Source organism: Tinamus guttatus, unplaced genomic scaffold, assembly GCF_059628265.1.
Source record: "Tinamus guttatus ecotype Peru unplaced genomic scaffold, ASM5962826v1 Tinamus_guttatus_pri_ptg000112l, whole genome shotgun sequence".
Lineage (NCBI taxonomy): Eukaryota > Metazoa > Chordata > Aves > Tinamiformes > Tinamidae > Tinamus > Tinamus guttatus.
In genome coordinates this window covers 1,174,541-1,196,393 of record NW_028288646.1, presented here as the reverse complement: position 1 = coordinate 1,196,393, position 21,853 = coordinate 1,174,541, and the positions used below count along the sequence as shown (strand labels likewise).

The 21,853-nt window shown below is 42.4% G+C and overlaps 1 protein-coding gene across 1 annotated transcript; it reads left to right on the top strand.

Moving 5' to 3' along the window:
* Positions 1-9,731: 9,731 nt before the first annotated feature.
* CBY2 (chibby family member 2) lies at positions 9,732-14,316 on the top strand. The gene is made up of 2 exons (XM_010228250.2): positions 9,732-9,857; positions 13,220-14,316. The coding sequence occupies exon 2, from the start codon at positions 13,247-13,249 to the stop codon at positions 14,222-14,224; it is 978 nt and encodes a 325-aa protein (XP_010226552.2). The 5' UTR covers positions 9,732-9,857; positions 13,220-13,246; the 3' UTR covers positions 14,225-14,316.
* Positions 14,317-21,853: the final 7,537 nt, after the last annotated feature.

Genomic DNA, 21,853 nt, shown 5'->3' with positions numbered 1-21,853 from the left:
TAATGAAGAACAATTGTCTCTATCATTTATTTTATATTCATATGCAAGTGACAAGTCATTTTAAAAAGGTTTTTTTTTTTAATAAACTTCATGGCCTGACCAGGTATCAGTCCAACTTGTTATCACTTCTGCCTTTATTACTTAGGAAAATTTTCAATGCTTTGTTGCTCTGGAAATAGTAGTGTAATGTTAGTTCTCAAGCCCTGGTATTTCATATGCTTAACGAGGAGGAAATAGTGCCTTGGATTTCTGCAGATATCTGCACTTCCAGTGGTATATATTTTCCCTCCCTAAAAACACAGGTATCCCACAGAAGGATACCATTTTGCTTGATATTAACGTGAATCTTATACATAGAAGTAATTTCTTTAGTAGACGTCCCAGGAGATCAGCAGCTCAGTCCTAGCAATCAGCCAGAATTGACTTGTTTTGGTGACAGTTGTGCATCAGAAAAGGCATATTTGAACTACGGGGCAAGCAATTTCTGGAGTCCTTTGCTCAAGCATGTTTACTGCATGTGAATTTTTGCCTTTCAGCCTAATACTTAGAGCTGCCTCTGAAAGGGAAATCGTAGGTTGTAAGTAGATTTGAATGGAGATGATGTTTGGGGGGGTGGGTGTTTATCTGATGCCATGGAGAGAAACAGAGATAATGGCAGATAATAGAAATGATAAGTTTGCAAGGGCTGTCCAAGTAAATTCTCCCAAAGTGGGGTCAGACCTTCACAGGTTACCTGCCCGGCACAACTGCAAGGTCCTCTACCTCCCGGTACACAGGGAGCTGTTGGAGTGAGCTGAACTTTTAATCCCCATATATAAGGAAAGCATCTGCTGAGAAGAAAATCACAGAGTAAAGTAAATGTGACAAAATGTAACCGATAATTAGACAAGTGACTCAACATTTGACGCAGAAACTGTAAATTCCATGAACTGTTTGGATCAAGTCCAGTGGCACATCTGCTCTTCCAGTACAACTTCCAGTGTTGCCAACAGCTTTTTTTTTTTTTTTTTTTTTTTTTTTTTTTAATCAGGAGTCTTATTGCATCTGGCATTTTCCTTGTAAGTTCAGCTACTCGCGTGGTGTTTTTGTAAGACAGCTTCAGCTTTCATCAGAAAGAACATAACCTTCTCTCTCTCAGACATATGGAGGAAATTTGACCTCTAAAACGATTTGCAATCCAAAGGTCAAATAAAAAGCACCCCACCTTTTTTTTTTTTTTTTAACTGTATTTATTTTTAGCCAGCTTTATGGTTGGTGAAGGCTTGGGGTTAGCAAGGCTGAACTTAGTCAATGAGACCAGAGAATACGTGGATAATGGTATCTTTGATCAATCAAACAAAGAAGATAAAGATGCACGGCAATAAAATTGACCCGAGAGCCACCGAAATATCTCTTTTTTCTGTCATCCATCAGTACTTGGGATGAGATTTGCAGAAATTAATCCATATTGGGGCATAAGGTGAGCAAGATATGGGCTGATGGCATGTTCCTTGTCTGTGAGCTTATGACAGGCTTTAGTTCCACTGCTTTAGATGAGGCTTTCTAAGTCACTAGATTGCCCCTTTCTGCCTTGAAAAGGCAGTGTTGGGCAGCTTGCTTCTTATTAGTGTCAGGTAGAAATCTTAAATGGGAATAGGAGGATAGTCTCCAGGTGCCTTGTTAGATAGAGAAGATGTGACAATCACAGTAGCAAGTAATATAAAGTATTTAACGGCTAAGGGAGGGCTTTGCTGTCTCATAAAAAGGGTTGTCAGTGATTTTGCAGCCTGGGCAACTGTTCTTTTCTACACTGTTCAAACTTTAAATAAACATGCAAGCAGTCACACATTTTGAGGAGTAGCTGTGCTGCTTTCTGCAAGCTAAAGACTAATGGCTATTTGCCTTTAGACATTTAGACAGGCACTATTGACCCGTTACCTCTCTTTCTGTTTTTAATATGGGAACCAGCACCACTGGTCATTCATTTGACAGTGAGCACCATGGCACTTAGTTCATGATAAGCTGCAAAGCTTAAGCAGTAAATTGTGTTCCCGATATACTATGTAGAAATCAATTTTGGTAGGATAGGAAGAGTGACATCAGTACAATATAAAATCTCAGTGTATTATGGAAAGTGATATTTTAGTTAACGGGGCCACTGTCACATCTACACCTGTATGTTGCACAGACAATCATGTGGCTTATAGTTTCTACCACAATACTCAGGATAAATATAAGAATAACTTTGCAAAATATTTTAATGACCACTACGTATTTCTACCATCCTGTTCCTGTTTACAACTGGAATGAAATGAACCATCTTTTCCCCAAGCAGAAACTGTTCCATTTTGCTTTTTGCACAACCAGTGTTTTTCAGACTAGGACAGGAATAATGCCACATGGTGTCTGAAATGGCCAGCAGCTGGGCCAAGGACACACAGGCTCTGAAGACTTATGTTTCAGGAGGCACTGTACAAGATGAGCTATAGTTCTGGTGCTGTGTGGTAATCTGCATACTACTGTCTTGGTCCCTTGCACTGTAAATTGGAGATCCACATCTCGCACATATGTAGGGGAGCCCATTGAAAGTTATTGATATCTTGCACCCTGGGGCCACCACAGCAGAAACCCTGCACAAGAGGGTGGTTGCCATAGCTTGTATGTCCTGAAGAAGGTGGGCTCCAGGAGTTGGTGATAAAGAGAGCGCTATGTGGCAGCACAGGACCCCAGAAGTAGAGCCACCTCCAACACTCTTCCCAACAGTTGTGGTAGCAATTTCATTGCACTTCATATTTTGCAATGCAGGACAGATCGCAGGTTGAGGAATGTCTCTATCCATCACACAACTCCACCCATCTTTTCTCAAACTTGCTGAATCACTGACATTATACCTCAAAGACATGAACTTCCTCAGGTTCTCAGGAAACCTCCTCCTCAGGAAATTTCTCACATCACCGAAAAGGGATCTGTGCATTGAAGATGTTGTATCTATTTTTTTTTAATGGGTGATTACAAGTAAAAGAGCTAGATGCTATGAGAAACAACTACAATAAAAGATGGTATAATATTTTTTAGAGGCCAATAACTCCGTACGTGCTCCTGCGGACTTACACCTTACTATGAAGCTTATGTCACTGATGGGACTTGATTTGAGTGAGGCAAAGCAGGGTCATCATAATTAACAAAGCTTAGTGGGAAAGAAGTTATTGTGCTTGGAGGGAGAAGGGCGAAATTTTTTCTGTATTATTTTTTGGCGGGGTAGTTGCTGATAGGCAAAGATTTGCTGTGTTGAGCTAGCAGGTGCTGCTTTATGACTACATTAATGTTAATGATAGCCTCCCAATACATATGAAGACAGTTTAACCTCTTTCTTATTGCACTTCTCTGTGTATGCATACACTGCTCTGGTTGTTTTTTTGAGTGTCACCACAGAGCACTTGGACAGGCACTGACCCCACATTTGCACAGAGGTCTGCAGGCACTTTCACAAGAACAGGACTTTTGTAGCCTCCATTCACACTGGTAAGAACTTTGCAGATTAAAGGTTGAAGGAAATGAATAAAAGTGGCTGTTTCTATGGCTGCAAATCATTCCTAAGGGTTACATAACTTTTCCAAAATAGCCTGTGTAACTGTTCCTAGGTGTACTTAACAATAGTACCAAGATGTAACTGTTTATTCTCTTCTGTTATAGCTGAAATCTCTCTTCTTCTGGCATGCCATTAAAAAGGTACTCTGGCAGCAGTTTAAATCCTGGGATGAACAGGTGCTAAAATTGTGTTCCTCTACGTAAAGCATAACATCGCCCATCAAAACTCAATACGTGCTAGAAATGGCAAGTCAGTGGCCCTGAAGAGCCTGAAATAGTCTCATTGCAGCACCATCCTATAATTGGAGTATTGTTATGAGCCTATGTTCATATTTTACTAGGCTATTTTGCATATCTTGTTCAGTAAATATGAACGTCACTGTTCAGCCTTCAAAGGCTTCCAAGCTACTCATTTCATTATTAAAATCTTTATTTTGCACAAGCCCATTAGCTCTAGTCAAAGGCTGGGTATGGTTGTGCCATGCAGATATGTAGTGGATGAACTGCCCTTGAAGTCATGTGTGAATCTCTTTGGAAAATTTGTCTGACAAAGCTACCATTACAGAAACCTGCTGAGCAGAGGGTGTTTATGGAAGGTAAATGTGGCTGATTTGGTAATAGAATTACCAAATAATTCTCATGTCCCATTGAAAATCTGCCCCCACAAATCTAATGAAAGCAAACTGGGAGAACAATTCTTGCAAAGAAGAAAAGATATACGGAACTGTGTTTGTCATTACAGCGTGTGTGCGACTCAGAATAAGAAGCCAGGCTGTAGTTTCTTAGGGGTGAGATATGGCTATTTGGTGTTGAGCTATTCCAGAAGTACAGGGCAACAGCAGCTGATGCACAGAGTTGAGAGGACAATAAGCTGATCAATGAGTAGCAAGGGAAGAGGCATGGGTGAGGACAACGAACAAGGAAACGCTTGAGGAACTGGGACCCTGTGCGCCACCCTTCTTGGAAAGGGTATCTGTAGAATGCTACAGTATTTTGTGAGCTACAGGAAAAGAGAAGCCAGGAGCAGAAGTGACCAGGCAAGAAAACAACGAAGCGCAGAGCAGCTTATGGAACTGGCCTGGGCTGAATAGTATTAGGAAACATTATTCATCCCATAGATCTGAACCTAGGGTTTTGGGGTTTCTGGATTTCTTGGTAACCAGCACATATCTCTTAAACCCGCTGACAGTGTAGTTATCTCCTTGTGGCATACATTCATAAAAAAAAATACTAGTTGTTACTGCTGTTGCTGAAATTCACCCTATTTGACTTAAATTATGGAGTTGTTTCCAGGCTCAGTTCTGCTGGTGATGTGTGTAGAGATCAAAGTGATTCCATATAATCACATTTTATTAGTTCATCTCTTAAAAAATATCAGATATTCTACATGCTTATGCGGATTGAAAATTAAAGTTGTGAAGTCATTCAAAAGCCAGGAAATCCCAACATTAAGAGAGCCAATATTTTAAACGAGATATGTATTTCTTGCCTGGCAGGTTTCCACCATGTGCTGCCATTTAATCATACTGGGTTAACATTTGAATGGATTTTTTATGTTGCTTTCATGTTTACTAGTTGTGTAACATTAGAAGTGGCATGGTTTATTGTAGTACAGTATATATATGTGTATATATATATATAATAGTATATTCTCTAGTAAATCCTAATGGGATACTATTTTTTTAAGATATTGGCTCCCTTTTCTTTACAGCTTTTAAAATAAATCTGAATGATTAGATTCAGAAAGGCGGATCCTTATCAAAGCAAGAACTAGTCTGATGATGACTTAAATTAGTACTATGTGGCCATCACATGTTATTTGATAATCATTCCATTATAATTAAGAAGTGACTAATGGACAATTAATATAGAGAATTACACACTTAGCTAATTAGATGATCTTCAATATTTTTGTTAGATTAAAATGTACAGTATCCCATAAATCACTATTAGAGATTTCTTAATAAGCTTGAACTCTCAATTTTCTCTCTGTCAATCAGAAATTGAACCAACGATTTTTCCTCTCACCCCGTGAGACTTTTCCTCCAGTGCTGTTTGTCATTTGGAAGAACCAGTGTGTTCCAAATGAGGTGAAATACCCTTGTCTCCTAAACTTTGGGCCTGCTCACAGGGCACCACAGAGATCAAGTCTGTGCTCTCATTATCTGTCCCGTTCTTGGAGGTTTTCAAGACCTGCCCTTGCATGTGAAATGGGATGTTCTTTAGTTTTTCCCTTCCCCTCAGATTCTGCAGTCTGTTGCTGGACAGTTGAGCGGGAGGCGATGACACAGGTGACAATAACACATATAAAGAGAAGCATTTTTTTTCAACCGCAGTCTTTTAGTCCTGCTTAGCTGACCCTACTTAGGTGTCTAAGACTAGAGAGCAGTTGTCTTCTTGGTGATGCCTTCCCTTACCTGTGCATGTGAGAGCCACGCTGCACTGGGGCACTCTGGTAGGGTTTTGAACAAAGATTCATTCCACCTGATTTAGGAGGTTAATTACTACAGACTCATGCACACACCATGCAGGGAGAGACAGCTAATGGGAGAGCTTCTGCACCCACATCTTCAGGAGGTGATGTCCAATCTGCATTAACTGGCATCCCTGTCCACTTTCCACTGAGCACAGCTTTCCACTGAGCACAGCTAGGGGCTAAACTGATGGAATGAATCTGGTGCTTTAAAAAGAAGTGAGAAGGGAAGTCATGAAATAAAACACATCATGCTTTTGTGAGTCTGAGACATAGAGAGGATGTCAAAGGTATTTGCTCCTGAATACGAAAGCAGGGACTATGAGGATAAGATTCATCTCCAGGCTGTAGACACCTGCTTCTAGGTGTCTACATAAGGGTGTCTGCAGGTCAATGAAGAGTTTAAACTCTTGTGTTGTCAACAGAGACCTAATGAGTACAGCAACGAGAGCCTAGAGTGTCACTTCATTGAAAAGCCAGCAAGGGCTCAATTCAGTTGCCTGCACATTGATGTCTTGCTCTTTGGGGTGCCTGGAGCATCAGAGTCATCTGCACAGAGCCAACAGATGTGGCACAGCACCTATGGCAGGTGCGGTCTCAGAGTGCCAAGTGGAGTACCCTAAGGCATCACAAATGGCATATTGAGGCAATTATAACACATCAAGTATGTCGTAGTGGAGGAGGAGGCCAAACTACCCTCACAGTGCCAGTTCAGCACCACCATCCTCTTAAGAGGTTACCAGAATTCTCACAACAGAAACAAATGACCCTATAAATATTACTGTTAGCACTTATCTAATAATCACTGAATCACACAATTGCAGAATGATTAAGGTTGGAAGGGACCTCTAGAGATTGTCTAGTCCAACCCCCCTGCTCCAGCAGGGACACCTAGAGCACGTGGCACAGGGTGGCATCCAGGCGGGTTTGGAAGATCTCCAGAGAAGGAGACTCCACAACCTCTTTGGGCAGCCTGTTCCAGGGCTCTGTCACCCTCACAGGAATGAAGTTCTTCCTCATATGGAGATGGAACTTCTTGTGTTTTAATTTATACCCATTACCCCTTGTCTTGTCACTGGCCACCACTGAGAAGAGTTCGGCCCCATTCTCTTTACATTCTCCACTCAGGTATATGCACATGTTGATAAGATATAGTTCTTCAATAAACAACTAATAGGCTTTCTCCGCAACATGGAGTGTGCTGTCAGTTTTGATCAAACAGAGGCAAGACCGTGATACAGTAGTTGGACTGTATTTTGTTGGCAAAGCTCAGGAGCATATATCACTGACACATAATGCAAAGAAGTAGCATCGACAAGCAGTGGCTTGACCGAGAGACAGCACATGGTTTCAATATGTTTTTTTTTTAAAATATTCATAGCTGAAGTGTGCTGAAGACAAAGTGGAAACGAGATCTGATGTAGAGCAACCCAAAACTGACCTCTCTGTAAGATGTCACTTACTAGCAAACATCAAATGTCTTTCTTCAGCTTGTAAACATTGTGTGTATCACAGTTGTGAGGATAAATAAGGGTGGTGCATGGGGTTTCTTTGCCATAGAGCTCTTTGTGTTCAAAGCACTTTACAAGTATGAATTAATTTTGCTTGACAGCACACTTCAGAGAGCCAGTATCCCAAATTCATTGAATACTTGTGGAAATGGAAGCATGGAAACAAATGACTTGATCAATGTCCCAATGGAATTTGGAACCAGAGGGGAGACTTGTAAGAAGGTGCTTCCACCTCTGATTCCAACCTTCAGCTAACCTCACCATTCTGACCAGTGTTCATATGAATATGAGGAATGGAGTAGGAATATCAGTATGTTTTGCACAGCATGATCCATGTGAGGGTTGTAGAAGCACATTGACATCAGCACTGTGATACTGTCCCTGCAAGAGCGATTAGTATGAATAGATGGTGATAGATGTGTCCCTCAAGCAATTTTTCCATCTAAAACCAAACCAAAACAGAACAAAACAAAACAAAACAAACAAACAAACAAACAAACAAAAATGTTCTGGAGGTTTTAATTACTGATTTCCACACTACTGACTTCACTCGGCTTCTGAGTAGAGCACAGTGTTGAGGTAACACCACATCTCCTTCCAGATACTTCCCTAAACATATAAAATATCTTTTTTACCCCCCATCCACTTAGCCAGGTCAGCAGTTGATTCAAAATCACTGAAATGCACAAGAATTCTTGTGGTGACTTGGTGGGATTTGCATCAAGGCCTAACAGCCTTGAGGAAAGTAATCAATGAATGTATGGTTGTACTAATCTGTATTGATATGAACAAGATAGGAGTTTTAGACACATGACTGTACTTGAGTTGGTAGAGAGTGCAAGGGGATTTCTTTAGTTTTATCAAACTGAAGTTTTAGCATTTTCACACACAAAAAGAGAGGAAGAGAGAAGGTGCTCCAATTTGATGAAGCTTTTTACTTGTATAAAAGAACAGATTGTTTTGATTGCAGGCACTTTAGCAGATCCTTCTAAACCTATGAGCAATGGAAAGAGAGGGCTGAGCTTTACTGGGAAGCGTCCACATTCCTCCCAAGAAAAGAGGACAAGATGGAGTCTGCTGAGCCCTCCTGGAGGACTTTGGTGGACAGCAGTTCAGCCTTCCCTCTCTCCCCGTTTGAGACCCACACCAGACTGTGACCTCTTGTAGCTCAACAGGGAGCTGCTTCTAAAACTACAGAATGGTGTGAGATGGGGTTCATAAGGTCTCCCCCAGAGCCTGATAATCTCTGAAAAGAGGGAATAACGGCTCCATAGTCTGATGTAAGGTGTGTAAGTAGGGTGGAGGATAGAGCTTAGGTCCCAAATAGTATTTGATTATTTATGTAGTGAAATAGCTTCACCTGGAGAAATTGCAAAGTCTCTAGAGGTAGATAAAGCATGTGGCTGCGAAGTTGGTTCAAAACCTTCTTCTGGAGAAGGGGTTATTTTTCTCTTGGTAGGGAGGGGGAAACGTTCAGCATTATTTCTGCCTTTGTAGTTTTGTGAATGACATCTGTGCCCTTGTGAGAGTCTAGCTCAGAAATCAGTGTAGCCAGTATAAAAAAATCTGCAGTGAACTGTTGCAGCATTTCTGATTATTCAAATGCTAATCTTTACATATGCGCTCATGAAGATGATGCAGGTCACTAAATTTGTCCCAAATACATTAGTATTTGAAGTCAGTTTTTTAGCAAATAAATAATTTGCCAAAAAAAACCCCTAAACTTTATCCAACTTTAGGGAAAATACTGCTTAGAAAACATTATGAAAGGCAAAGGTGCAGTGCTGAGTTCTCAGTAGTTCTGGATTAAGCAGGCTTTGTCTTCTAATCGGTACTTTTCGCTCTTACTTTATTAATTCATTTCCCAGTCAGCTTGTGGACCTTAGAACATTCATCTAAGGTCTCTTTTAGCGGCCCACAGTCTCAGTCCTTCAAAACTTCAGATCACCCATTGCAAACTGTTGTCTATCCTAAAAGATGCTGCTTCTAAGTTGCACCCTTGAACTCCCATCTGATGGTTGGTTAGGCACAAATACCCTATGACAAAATATTTTCCTTTCTCCTTTAAGGATATTTTCCTGCTTCCCTTTGTAGAATACTTGAACTTGAAGAGAAGAGAATGCTCCCTGAGGAGTTACCATAGTAACTTGTGATGTTTCTCTGTTGTGTGAGATAAAAAAAAAAAGGCAAAGGAGAAATTACAGAGAAGAATTTTTGCCTGAGTTTATCATCTTTGCATAACAGCAAAGCTGAACAGTGTCTTCAACTTCCTAAAACAATAACAGTCACCTTGGGGCTGATAGCAGGTTGGTAATTTTCATTGGAAAAGAATTTAACTGCTCTATTTGTTATCTGAGAATCCTGATTAGAAAAAAATATATATTCTACATCTTCATGATACAGCAAGTAATGAGAAAATGAGATCATTAGAAATGTAAAGATGTGGAAATGGGAATAGCTACTACAAAAAATATCTAAACATGCAAAGCATGGATGCCCTGCATATTCTATTTTCTTCTTAATAGGGTTCAGCAATACTCTCCTTTTAAACATATAGCCATAGAAAAATTCCACCACCATGTTCGCTCCAGAAAGTAACTTCTGGTCCCACAGTGTACACATGGAGACTCACTTTGGGCATCAGTATCAGCTTAGCAGTAAACATAATTTAAATATTATGAATAAAAACAGAAAGTGTTTGAAAATATAGTGACAGAAGAACAATCTTTTAAACTGCTCTCAGTTATAAGCATCAAAGATGGGGAGAGAGAAGCCTAGCTTTGTGAAAGGACATGAGAGCTGAGCTATGGAAAGGTCATTTCCATGAAAAATAACCCAAATCTGTGCTGCTGGGGGAAATCAAAGACACTCTGCAGAGACTGGCAGAAAAGGAGCAAAAAATGAGCTGTGGGAAGGTGGCATCCACGAGCGCCTGGCTCTCTGCCGGGACGGCTTCTGCCGTTGCCCTGGCCATGGCGCAGCGGCTGCTCCGTGTCACAGTCGGGCGCTCGGGCGCCTTTGTCCCTTGTTACACCCGGCACATCCAAGCGGAGTCAGGCGGGGAGGAGGAGAACCCGGAGCCATCCCGAGCTGCTGGCCCCAAACGGGAAAAGCAGCTGGAAACAGGACAGTCTGCCAAGAGCGCGGGGAAAGGAGAGAGGACCCACTTGTGGAAGCAGGTGAGAATGTGTCAGCTCAGCCTCCTCTCATGCAACCTCCCCCTCCCTCAGGAGCACTGTCCTCCTGCCTGTCTCAGCTCCGCAGCCTCTTACGGAATTGTTCAGCTCGGAGATACACGAAAATGATAGCAGAGGCCGAGAGAACTTGAAATGCCCCTGTGAAGCACGGGTCAATATCCTTACTGCAGTGCAAAAGAGCTGACAGAGATGCTGTCAAGTTTAATTGTCCCCAAGATAATGTCCTTCAGTGCAGAATATATTAGATGTTTCTGTTTATCCTGAAAACATGCCATATCAACACTTTAAATATAAGTGAGTTTAACAACTCTAGCTGCCTACCCAAGCTACTCAGTGGCAGTGGGTCTTGCCTCTCAATATTCCTTATTTTCTGTTTCTTATCTGGATATTTAGGGGGATCTGGTGTCAGTCTCTCCTGTGGTGCTGACTTACCTCTCAGCCCTGGGCTTGGTGGTGCAAAGATCTGATGAAAACCTGGGCCTGCACAGCCACAAGACCCATGGCAGGGATTACTTTGAGAGATGTTTGACCCTCCTCTTCCCACAGAAGGGTGCAGAGAGCCCTAAAGATGAGTGGGGGCACCAGGCAAATTGGAAAGGCTGTGAAGGAGCGTAAGAGGGAACCATATGCGGCCCAAAACATGGCACAAGTAGAAACAACTTTGAAACTTTGAAGCTGGAAGGTTGTGAGAAATTCTTTTTAGCAAAAGAATATAGAGAATACATTAGTCTGATGCAACATAGAACATACCAGTGATGCAGAGGACAACTCTGAAAGCCAGGCTGAGACAACAAAATCATGTATTAGTCCAACAAATGTATGCTGCAGCTCCCCTCAAAACTCACCCTTATATTAAGTGATTTGGGATTTAAAATATTACTGATAATTGTTTGAATTTTTGGACAAGCTTGGGAGGAAGGAGAAGGAAGCAGCTATGTGATGCTGGCTTGCAGAAGACAGAAGGAGCTGGGGAAAAACACAGAGGGAAGCAGCATGGTAGAGAGGGCAGAGCAATGGAAAAGGGCAGAGAGGGAGACTTTGTGCAAAAGAGAGACCATGGCAGGCCAAAGGGGCTGGTAGATGATGCTGTGAAAGAGCTGGAAGATGTGGGGAACTGGTGAGTTAAATTTTCCACTGACAAGAGCATGCCTGACACCCTATGGAGACATCCATAGGAGATAAAGTGGAGATAAAGTTCATGAAGGTAAAAAATCTCCTCACCAGCTGAACAGACAGAATTGGATTTCATAAGGGACAACCAGGCAGCTGGAGGAATTCAAGAAGGAAAAGGGTAAATCCAGGTGAAATTAGGCAGCCAACCTCTTTTTTTTTTCCCCCTAATTAGAAAAAGACACATTGCAGAAATTAAGTTTAAAAAACATGCACAAAAAAATCAAAATAAGTTTATTATAAAAACAATTCAATCTCACTCATTTTGAAAATTGCATGCAATTTATTTTTACAAGAACACATTTTATTTTGATAAGAACTGCAGAAAATAAGGCTCACTTTCTTTGGCAGAAAATCAATTTTTCTATTTTCCATTCATGGAAATAGATATAAATCCTGCATTTTCCAGGTTTAGTTATGACTAGAAGATGATTTGGCTAGAGCATTATGGGCAGAACAAAGGAAGGGTATTGAGCAGGTGAATCTGAGTTTTCTGGGACAGAAATGAGAAGAATTGGAGGTACAACCTGGATGGGTTTTATGGTGAAGAAAGCAGAAGGACTGTAAAAAAGAGATGAGACATTTACTATTGCAAGCCTAGAATATGAGGAAAGTAATGGAACTATCTAAGGATATGAAAAAAGCGGGCACTGGGGAGAAATGAGAAGATGGAGTGCGACAGTATTTGGGACATGCTGATGGGAAGATGTGAGAGCAGCAGAGCTCTCTCAGTCTTAATGGTCCACTGCTGTGGTTTAAATTTTTAATTATCTGTGCACACTGCATTACTCTGCATTCTTCCCATTCACAGTTCCATAGATTTTAAGATTAAAATGCAGAGCTGCCATCATATTTTTTGGCCTCCTGTTAGCAAAGGTTACAGAACATCCACCAGAAAAAGCTCTCAGAGCCAATTTCAACGGTAGCAGCATTTTTTCATCCTTTAAAAACACCTTACTAGGCATCTTTGAAAACTTGGCTCCACACTCATAATTTCTTTTAATTAATTAAATAATGTATTCTCTATCCTTGGAGATATTCAAAAGCTTTTCAGACACAGTCCTGTGCAACCGGCTCTGGGTGACCCTGCTTGAGTAAAGGCAGGGGGATTAGATGTTATCCAGAGGTCCTTTCCAATCTCAGTCATCCTGTGACTCTGGAATTCATTTACCTGTTAACAGAAGGAATTCTGAGGTGCTGTTGCACCTTAGCTCTTTACATATCTGTAAAAATGAGGCAGAGAGACAAAAGGCAAGTCAAGGTTTTTACAGCAAATCTCACGGAGTTTTCTTTTTGTGCAGACTCACTCAGTTTACTAAAGAAAGACCATGGCTGCTTGTGATATGATGAACCACAGCGGGCCATACACAAAGACTGACATAGATTGTATCACCCCAAGAGTGAAACTGAGCGATGACACTTTTATCTTTATTGATGGTAAATGGGTGAATGAACTCTACCACCAGTCAACCTTTGCTTCCCACGAGAAACACTTCAGCAAGAAGTCACATAATGAATGGAGCATCTGGGAGGAGAACAGAGCACTCTGGGAGGAAAACAAAGTTCTCCGGATTGAAAACAGCATGCTACGGGAAGAAAATAAAGCTCTTCAATGCCTACAGGCACAGAATAAAACCATCAAGGTCATTTATGATGACTCCATTCAGCAGGGTCTCCAGAAGGAAAAGAAGCCCTTCCCAATCTTCCAAGAGAACAGCATAGGTGTCCAGGTTAACCAAGACAACAAAGCTCTTCAGATTGTTAGGGAAAAGAATAGAGCTTTAGAGCTCTTCCGTCAGGAGAATAAAACTCTGCCCATCATCTGGAAAAACAGAAAAGCCATTGCAGTCCATGAAGAGAGCAAAGAGGTAAGCTCAGTTCTTCAGAAAGACACTCAAACTACCACAGATCCAGAAGAAGGTCCTAGCCCTGCCCCACAGCAGGAACACGAAGCTGGCAGCTCCACTCCAACCCAGAATGAAAAGAAGAGTGCCCCAACCATGCAAGGTGAGTATGCAATTGGTCAGGCAATGCAGAACTTATATCAAGCCCTCCAAGTCTTCCTTAAAGAGGACAGTGTTCTCCTTGGAGATAAAAAGGACATTCAGATTCTTCAGGAGGAGAATAAAGCCTTCCAAGGAGAGAACAATAAACTGAGGCTGCAATTGAATGCTGTGAAAAACACGGTGTCAGACATTACAGCCCAAATGGAAATGTTGCAAAAAGAGCTCAATGTCATCACTTCCCCAATGTATGAAGAAACAGGACAGATACTGGAAAGTGAGTATCAGCTTGGAGAGATATAAAGCTTGGAGCTAAACCTGCTGGCTCAATTTCCCGTAAAGCATCTCTCCTTGTTTCAGTAAACCCAATAAAATCCCAGTGGAGCTGAAGGAAACAAAAAGGAACTGGTGAATATTGTGTTATTCTTTCTTACAATTTTCTTTTAATTTCCTTTATGAATTTATTTTCTTTCTAAACTTTCCTATATCACTTGGATGCACTTCCCCTCCTTATAATATGGGAGAGGATAACTGCCATGAATTTGCTTAGTGTTGGGCAAACATGCATTTCAGCATTTTTTAAAGGTTTCTAATAATAAGGCTACATTTTCAACATACTCTTCTCACTTAATTTGAGATACCTTGGAATGGCCATACTTACCAGAGGGATTGTCTCTTCCTGAAAACCAAAATTCCATTTGGGAGCTGAGTTCAGCTCACAACCACTCTGGGCAGCCTATTCCAGGGCTCTGTTACCCTCGCAGTAAAGAAATTCTTCCTTATATAGAGACTGATCTTCCTATGTTTCAACTTACACTCATTACCCCTTGTCCTGTCACTGGCCACCACCGAGAAGAACCTGACCCCATCCTCCCTACATACTCCTCTCAGGTACTTGAACATGTTAATCAAATGTCCTCTCAGCCCTCTCTTCTCCGGACTCAACAGGCCCAGCTTGCTTAGTCTTTCCTCATAGGATAGATGCTCCAGTCCCTTAGGCATCTTCGTGGCTCTCCGCTGCACCCTCCCTAGAAGCTCAATGTCCTCTTGTACTGGGGAGCCCAGAATTGCACCCAATACTCCAGGTGCGGCCTCACCAGAGCTGAGCAGAGGGGCAGGATCCCCTCCCTCGCCCTGCTGGCAACGCTCCTCCTCATGCAGGCCAGGATCCCATTGGCCTTCTTGGCCACAAGGGCCTCATGGTTAACTTGTCACTCCCAAATCGCTCCCTGTGGAGCTGCTTTCCAGCAGGTCAATCCCTAATCTGTGCTGGTGCCTGGGGTTATTACTCCCCAGGTGCAGGAGCCTGCACTTGTCCTTGTTGAACCTCATGAGGTTCCTCTCGGCCCAACTCTCCATCCTGTCTAGGTCTCTCTGACTTAGAGATTTCCAGGGACAGTGGCCCAGCCTGGTCAATTCATCTCATAGATGAAATGTCATATGCAGCTGTAGCCTGGAAGAGGAAGAAGAGAAACACAAGGGGATTGAAGAGAGAAAAGCTGGTCCCAGTTCACAAAAGGGCAAGTGCCACACAGGGTAGGTGTGGGTCTCTGGATGGCGCAGCCCTGGGCTGCTCCCCAAAAGCTAACAAACCTCTGGTGCCCCATGGCCTGAGCTACCACATGTTGGGGTTGCTGAAGTCTGGAGGCCCATCTTCTAACAGTGCTGTCATGGACAAGTCCAAACAGTGGAGAAGTGACACTGCAGACCCACACCATAGACATCTCAGTACTGTGGGACCATTCCCCAGAGAAGGACCTGTGATTGGACACGTTGTTACTCACCCAGCAGGTGTCTGGGCTGAGCACTGGGTTGCCCAATGATATGCATGCTCTAGCCACACAGCTTTTGTGTAGCTGCAGGCTGGCATTATTTTGACTGGCTGTATAAGAGAGTAAGCTGCATACCCTTGTTGTGGATGGGGACCCAGGGTCAGCTGGCCTGCAGACTTGAGGGCACACCGGAATATCTCAGATGTCAACATCATGGTGAGGAGAAATCAGTGAAAACTGTACCAGAAGGATGGCCCTTAAATGGTGAGAGAAGTCACTGTACTGTGTACTTGTTGTTTGAGAGTCCAGGGAAAACTATACCAGAGGGGTAGCCCTCAAGGACAGGGATAGGCCAGTCGTTGCATGGTGCATCTTTGATTTAACTGTAGACCTCTGATATGTATACATATGTATTTTCAGTTCTATTTCTAGCTTTATTATACTTTTAGCTATATTATAACCTCTTTAATAATTCTTCACACCTGTCAAATGAGGATCTCTCGAATTCATTACAGCTAAACCTGAAATCCAAAAGGATCCCAGATACCCATCTAGTGGCCCATCAAGACAAACCATGGACGTACTCCAGCCCTCTGCGGCAAAGTGCTGAGGAATGAAGGAGGATCCCTCATCCCAGACCTCACAGTGGGATCACAGAAGTGAATGGTTTGGGTCAGCAGACCCACATCATCTGCACAGAGAAGTGAGGTCCCTCCTAGTTTCTTGAATTGTCAAGCAACACAGGTTTTCAGATACTCTACAGCAAGCAGGTAGCCTGCCAAATGTGTTATTTTGGTGACTGATCCACAGCTTAAGTTGATCCTTGGCTGCATATCTGCTTACAGGCTGAATAGATATGCTAGTTTGAAATGATCTGCTGACACAGGAGACAGGCAGACTATCGATATGCTGATGCTTAAAAATTGTATCAGGTTTCATCTGGTGTGGCCAGTGTGTCTGGAAAAGCATTTTTTCTCTGTGTTGGACACCTCTGCTACAGAGCAATTTGTCATAATCTTTCCAAGAGAATATTGGAATCCTCAGGTAATCTAACACGACAGCCGCAAAGAGGTTTCTGCAACGTAATTGTAGGGGGCATGACTGCAAAGCAAAGGAAGGGTTACAGAGAGGTTTACTTCTTGCAAAAGGATTCAAGAAACACCTTGTCACTATAGTTTATAGGTCTCTAAGTGATTTGGCACCAAATTACTTAAAGGACGAATTATCTTCGACCTTGTATTTCACTTAGACAACACCAGGCCAAATACCAGCAAAGATTGTTTATTTCGGAAGCTTGAAGTATTTCCTTCTGCTTTCAGGGCTTCAAGATGCTGAAGCACAGAGTTAGCTCTCAGGAGTGAAGGGGGAGGAATGTTGAGTGCATCAGCATGAGAATAAGAGGGACTAGGAGATTGACCATTAGTAAAAGGATGTGCAGATAGCAAGTTGCTCCCGCTTAATGACAGGATTATAAATAAATGTAGCAAAATACCTTAGTCCCATGGTGGGAACATGTTTACGCTTCTGTGCCTGCAAACACACTCCTTTTCTGCTAGCTGTCTCGCTCACTATGTTTGGATGTAGCATTTGTTAAACCATGCAGGAAAGGGCTTAGGAAGATCCTGTTGCGGAGCTGCAGAGAGCAGCAGCGATTGTGTCAGTAGTTTTGACCGTATTTTCATACTGTAACAAAGCAATTTGTGTCCTGTTCGAAGAAATAAGCAAATCCTTGGCCAGTGTCCTGGTAGGGAAGGAAGAAATGTAGGCATGCAGCTCTTTGTCAAGCGTCCACATGCATCTATCTCACCCAACCTCAGGTGTGCAGAGCTAGATAGTCAGATCTGCACTAGTCACCTGGGGCTGCCTTTCTGCTTTCTAGAAGAAGCAGGCAGCTTCAAGCTGTGATTTGTCTGACTTAGCTTCAGTGATGATAACGATGATCATGATCCTAGCTAGGATGAGCTGAGTGACCACCCGGAGGTTCCTGTTTACTGTGTATATAATTACCACCGAGGTGGTTAACTACAAAATAGGGGTTTGGTTTGGAGCCGTGTGGGAGAGAAGGGGTATATCCTACAATGTGAGGTCTGAGCTCACCTGGCAGAAGAGTCCTGGCAGAAGCAGCATGTCACCAGGTCATGGGGGAAGCGTGGGGAAGTTGCATGAGCTCAGGAGCTTGTGCTGCGAGCCTCAGACTGCAGGTTTGCTTTGTGTGAGATGCCTTCATTTAGTACCTGACTCAGATCTCTCCGCTGTGAGGGAGAACTATTACTTTGTGAATAAAATTGAGTTATTCTGGGCAGAGCTCAACTCACAGGAACATTTGTGGAAAAAGGAAAAAAATGCTCAGGGGAAAATGTTACCTCTCCTGAATGCTAATGATGTTCCTGGGGGATTTTGTTTTTCTGAGCTCTTTGCACTTTGGGCATTGCTTTGGATCTCTGAACTTCCTGGTTATAACAAGTCTACATCTGGCATACATCGTTAGCATCTTCCATAGAGAGATTGATGTGACTCATGCTTTAGAAGTTGCCCAAGGCTGTCGTGCACTGAGATACCAGTGCTTGCGCTAGGCAGTAATTATGTTCACTGCCTGATCTTGTGGAGAACCATGGGAGAAGCAAACACTCAAATACTGGAATGTAACAAATCTCTAATCTTCTCGTGTTTGGTTACGAATTGGACAGAGCTACTGTGGAGGATCATTTCTTGATGATGGAAGAAAAGAAGATGCTCCTGAGTCTTGTTCAGTTCATTATCCAAAGCTGAGCGCATGGATGGTGATACTTCTCTGAACCACTTGCAAAGTGTCACCACACTGCATGGGGACAGTCCTAAGTGATTACCGTTTTCTGCTTTACTCCCAGCTAGTGGCATCAGCTTCTTTTCCTTGTCCTTGGTGATACCATTACTGCATCCTACAGGTCTCTGTCCTGCCACCCCTCTCAAGGTGTTGGCAAGGAGAACTGGGCCTGCTCTTGTAGCACATTATAGCATGAATGATGGAAAAACGTGTCAGTAGGCATTTGCAGGAACAACTTGTTTGGATAAGGTTAAGGCAGGTTTGGGAAAAATAGGGCAAGCTTTCATTTTAGAGGTGCCTAGGATGTTCACTGATTTGCAAGTTCCTGGAAACTATAACTATTTTGTTTTGAAGTGGACGAATGTCATGCTTATGCTGCATGATATACCTTTTGCAGAGAGAGGCAATCTCTCTGTCTCTCTCCTTATTGTTGCTGATTAGCACTTATTTTTACACTACTCTTTTGTCAGTACTATATTTGGAAAGATGAGTTTTTGGCAAGGTCACCATCAGCCTCTTGCTTCCCTGTAAATTGGATTATTGCCTGTAGCTGGGCTCTGTGCAAATGCTGACTTTCCCGTTCTCATTTCTTATTAGGCAGTCTAATAGAATTGGTATTGCACAGTCTTCATTCAGCACCCGGATTCTCTTTTGGCACTTGTCTCAGCAACCCCCTCCTAAAGTGCAGTTTAGAAAGTTGTTCAAAGTGTTTGGATCTTTCCTCCTGACCCCTGGCTCTCTCCTGTTCCCATTGAAGGCAGAGTTCCCAGAGTTTTGCTTGTGAGATTTGATGAAGTTGAAGATGTGCTTTGAGAGCTGTGACACAAGCAAAACCCACCCTCTCTGACATCATGCCAGCTGTCCAGCTTCTCAGCAGCCCTGTCTAGTCTTCCCAAAGGTCCCAATTCAGCTCAGAATTAGCAATGAGAGTGCTTTTAAATGCACAATATGATAAAACTAATTCACTTAACCATTAAGGGTTATCAGGGCAAAAATACCTGCTTATCTTTCTTTTTGACACTCCAGTTTGAAAGTGGACTTCTCACAATGTTCATGAACTCTGCTATCCAGTGAGAGGGAAAGAAGATTGCTGAGCAATTCTGCACCAGAGGAAATAGTTGCTTTCAGAAGCCATTCACTGGTTTTAAAGCAGACAGCTCTCTTTCTGATGGGAAGCACATGACTACATTTTCCAAAGCCCAGATTCATCCCACTTCAGTGGAGGCACTTAAATGAGAGCACTAATTTAGGCACACAGCCACCTGAGGCTGCTTCTGCCACTGGTGGGGAGAGACTGGCTTCACAGAGAGCAACACAGACATTTGGGAGGACGAATCACTCTCCAGGATGCTTGTGCTTTCCCACTGACTGCAGATAGAGCCTGGAGCAGCTCAGATCGGGTGGGAAGAGCCTGAGCCATGGTCACATCCGTTAATGTATTAACCCAGGCAACACTCCAGGGAAGCAGCATGTGCCAGATTTGTGGCACAAAAGTGAAGCGAGTTGGGGAATGGCAAGTCACTTGGCTTAAGTCACTTAGTTCACGCTTGCTGGAATCGAGTAGAAACAACTTGTTTTCTGAACCTGAAATCAGCTCCCCAGCCCATCGGCCAACCAGGCTGTCCCAGCCACTTCTTGCAGCAGCCTCTCTGAAAGAAATGCAGTAGCACAAACCCATGAGATCCAAACCCGATCCACCGTTCATGCTGTGGGCTTACAGATTTAACCACCGAGTGGTTTTTCATCATTGAGTCCATTAGTTTGATCCCCTGATCCTGGAAGCCAGGGGCAAAACTCTGGGTGAGCTGAGCATGAATGGGATGAAGGATCGGATGAAGGATTGTACTGCACAAATAGCACAGCCAAATCTCATCAAACTCATAGTAAATATGCTCTCTTTAACTTTGCTGCCTCCCCATGCCGACGGGTTAGTAGGCTTTGTTGTTGTTTTGAATGTGTAAGGTAAGCTCTCCAAACTTTCCATTTTTAGAAAAGTATAATTGATAGAAATATTTTCTAAATGCAAATTAAACATCTATTTCTTTTGATCTTGGGCTATGCCAAAGCTCTAACATACATCTTTGATCTTATGGCAGTGTCTGGAGAAATTATGGGTTTCTAATATGGAATAACAGATTCTCATCAAGACTTCCAGCTTTAGGAAATTGTTTAATCTCCATTCTCAGTGGCTGTTTCTTTGATGCAGCTGTGACTGAAGGGTCCCAAGTGCTGGGAAAAACAGCTTACCCGCTCAGAACAAAGCTGATTATGTAAATTGTGCATTAGGATTCATCTTTGATTTAATTTTATTCTGTAAATAAATATCCCATTAACATCCATCTGTTAAAAGTCAGGTAAAACACTTTAAAAATGTCCATTCTTGTGGCAGATGTGATTGTACCATAAATAGTGATGGGATGGTGGCACGCGGATGCCAAAGTGCGAAGCACGCTTGAAGAATCAAGGAAGACTATAGCATTTCATTATAACAAATGAACCTTGCCTGGTTGTTTGAGACTTACAGTGTTTTCATTTGTGATTATGCTGCTTGCATCATGCAAAAAAAACCTCTGATCACTGTCTCAAAGATCATTAATAATTATAGCTCATGAGTACACTTAAAATCTAAAAATATTTCAGCTGATGAAGGTCAGCACTATATTATGTCTAAGCTTTTTACTTAATGACTTTTTATTTCAACAGCTTACTTGTAGGTAATCTTCCCATGATCAAGCTGGTATTTAAGTGCCAACTTTGTAAAAGATTAAAATGCTCAGGAACAGAGTGATGAACCCTGTCAGGTTATCTAAATTACTCTTGGAGGACTAAGAAAAGGTTCAGGTGCTCTTAACCCATAGCTATTTTTAACTATTTTAAATAATCAGAGGGTTCATGGGCACCGTGAAAGAGCATTTGATGAAGATGCAGGTCCAAGCATGGAGCAAATTTTACTTACTCTGGAAGTACTGTGCACCTGCATGAGGAGGAGACCAGAAACAGGATCCTTATGTATTCTTTTATATTATAAAAGAAGAATTATTGCAGTCCTAATTTAATTCCACGAACAGAATGGAAAAGGTATTTTCTGTGGGACACACTGTAGGTAATGGTTAGAGGTAAATCACTGCTCCACACCCCCAGGATGGAAGAAGCAAGGGAGAAATTGCAATTCTTTAAGGTACTATCAGACTTCGGCACAAGCTGCCAGTTATCTGCTATTCCATTTAAGCTCTTTGTTTATAGGAAATCTGCACCATATGTGCAAACCATTATTACTTGAAGGAAGCTAGCTGTAGGCATAAAATTGCATGCCTGTAAATACCTAATCGTTGCTACAACAAAATACCATATGCCACA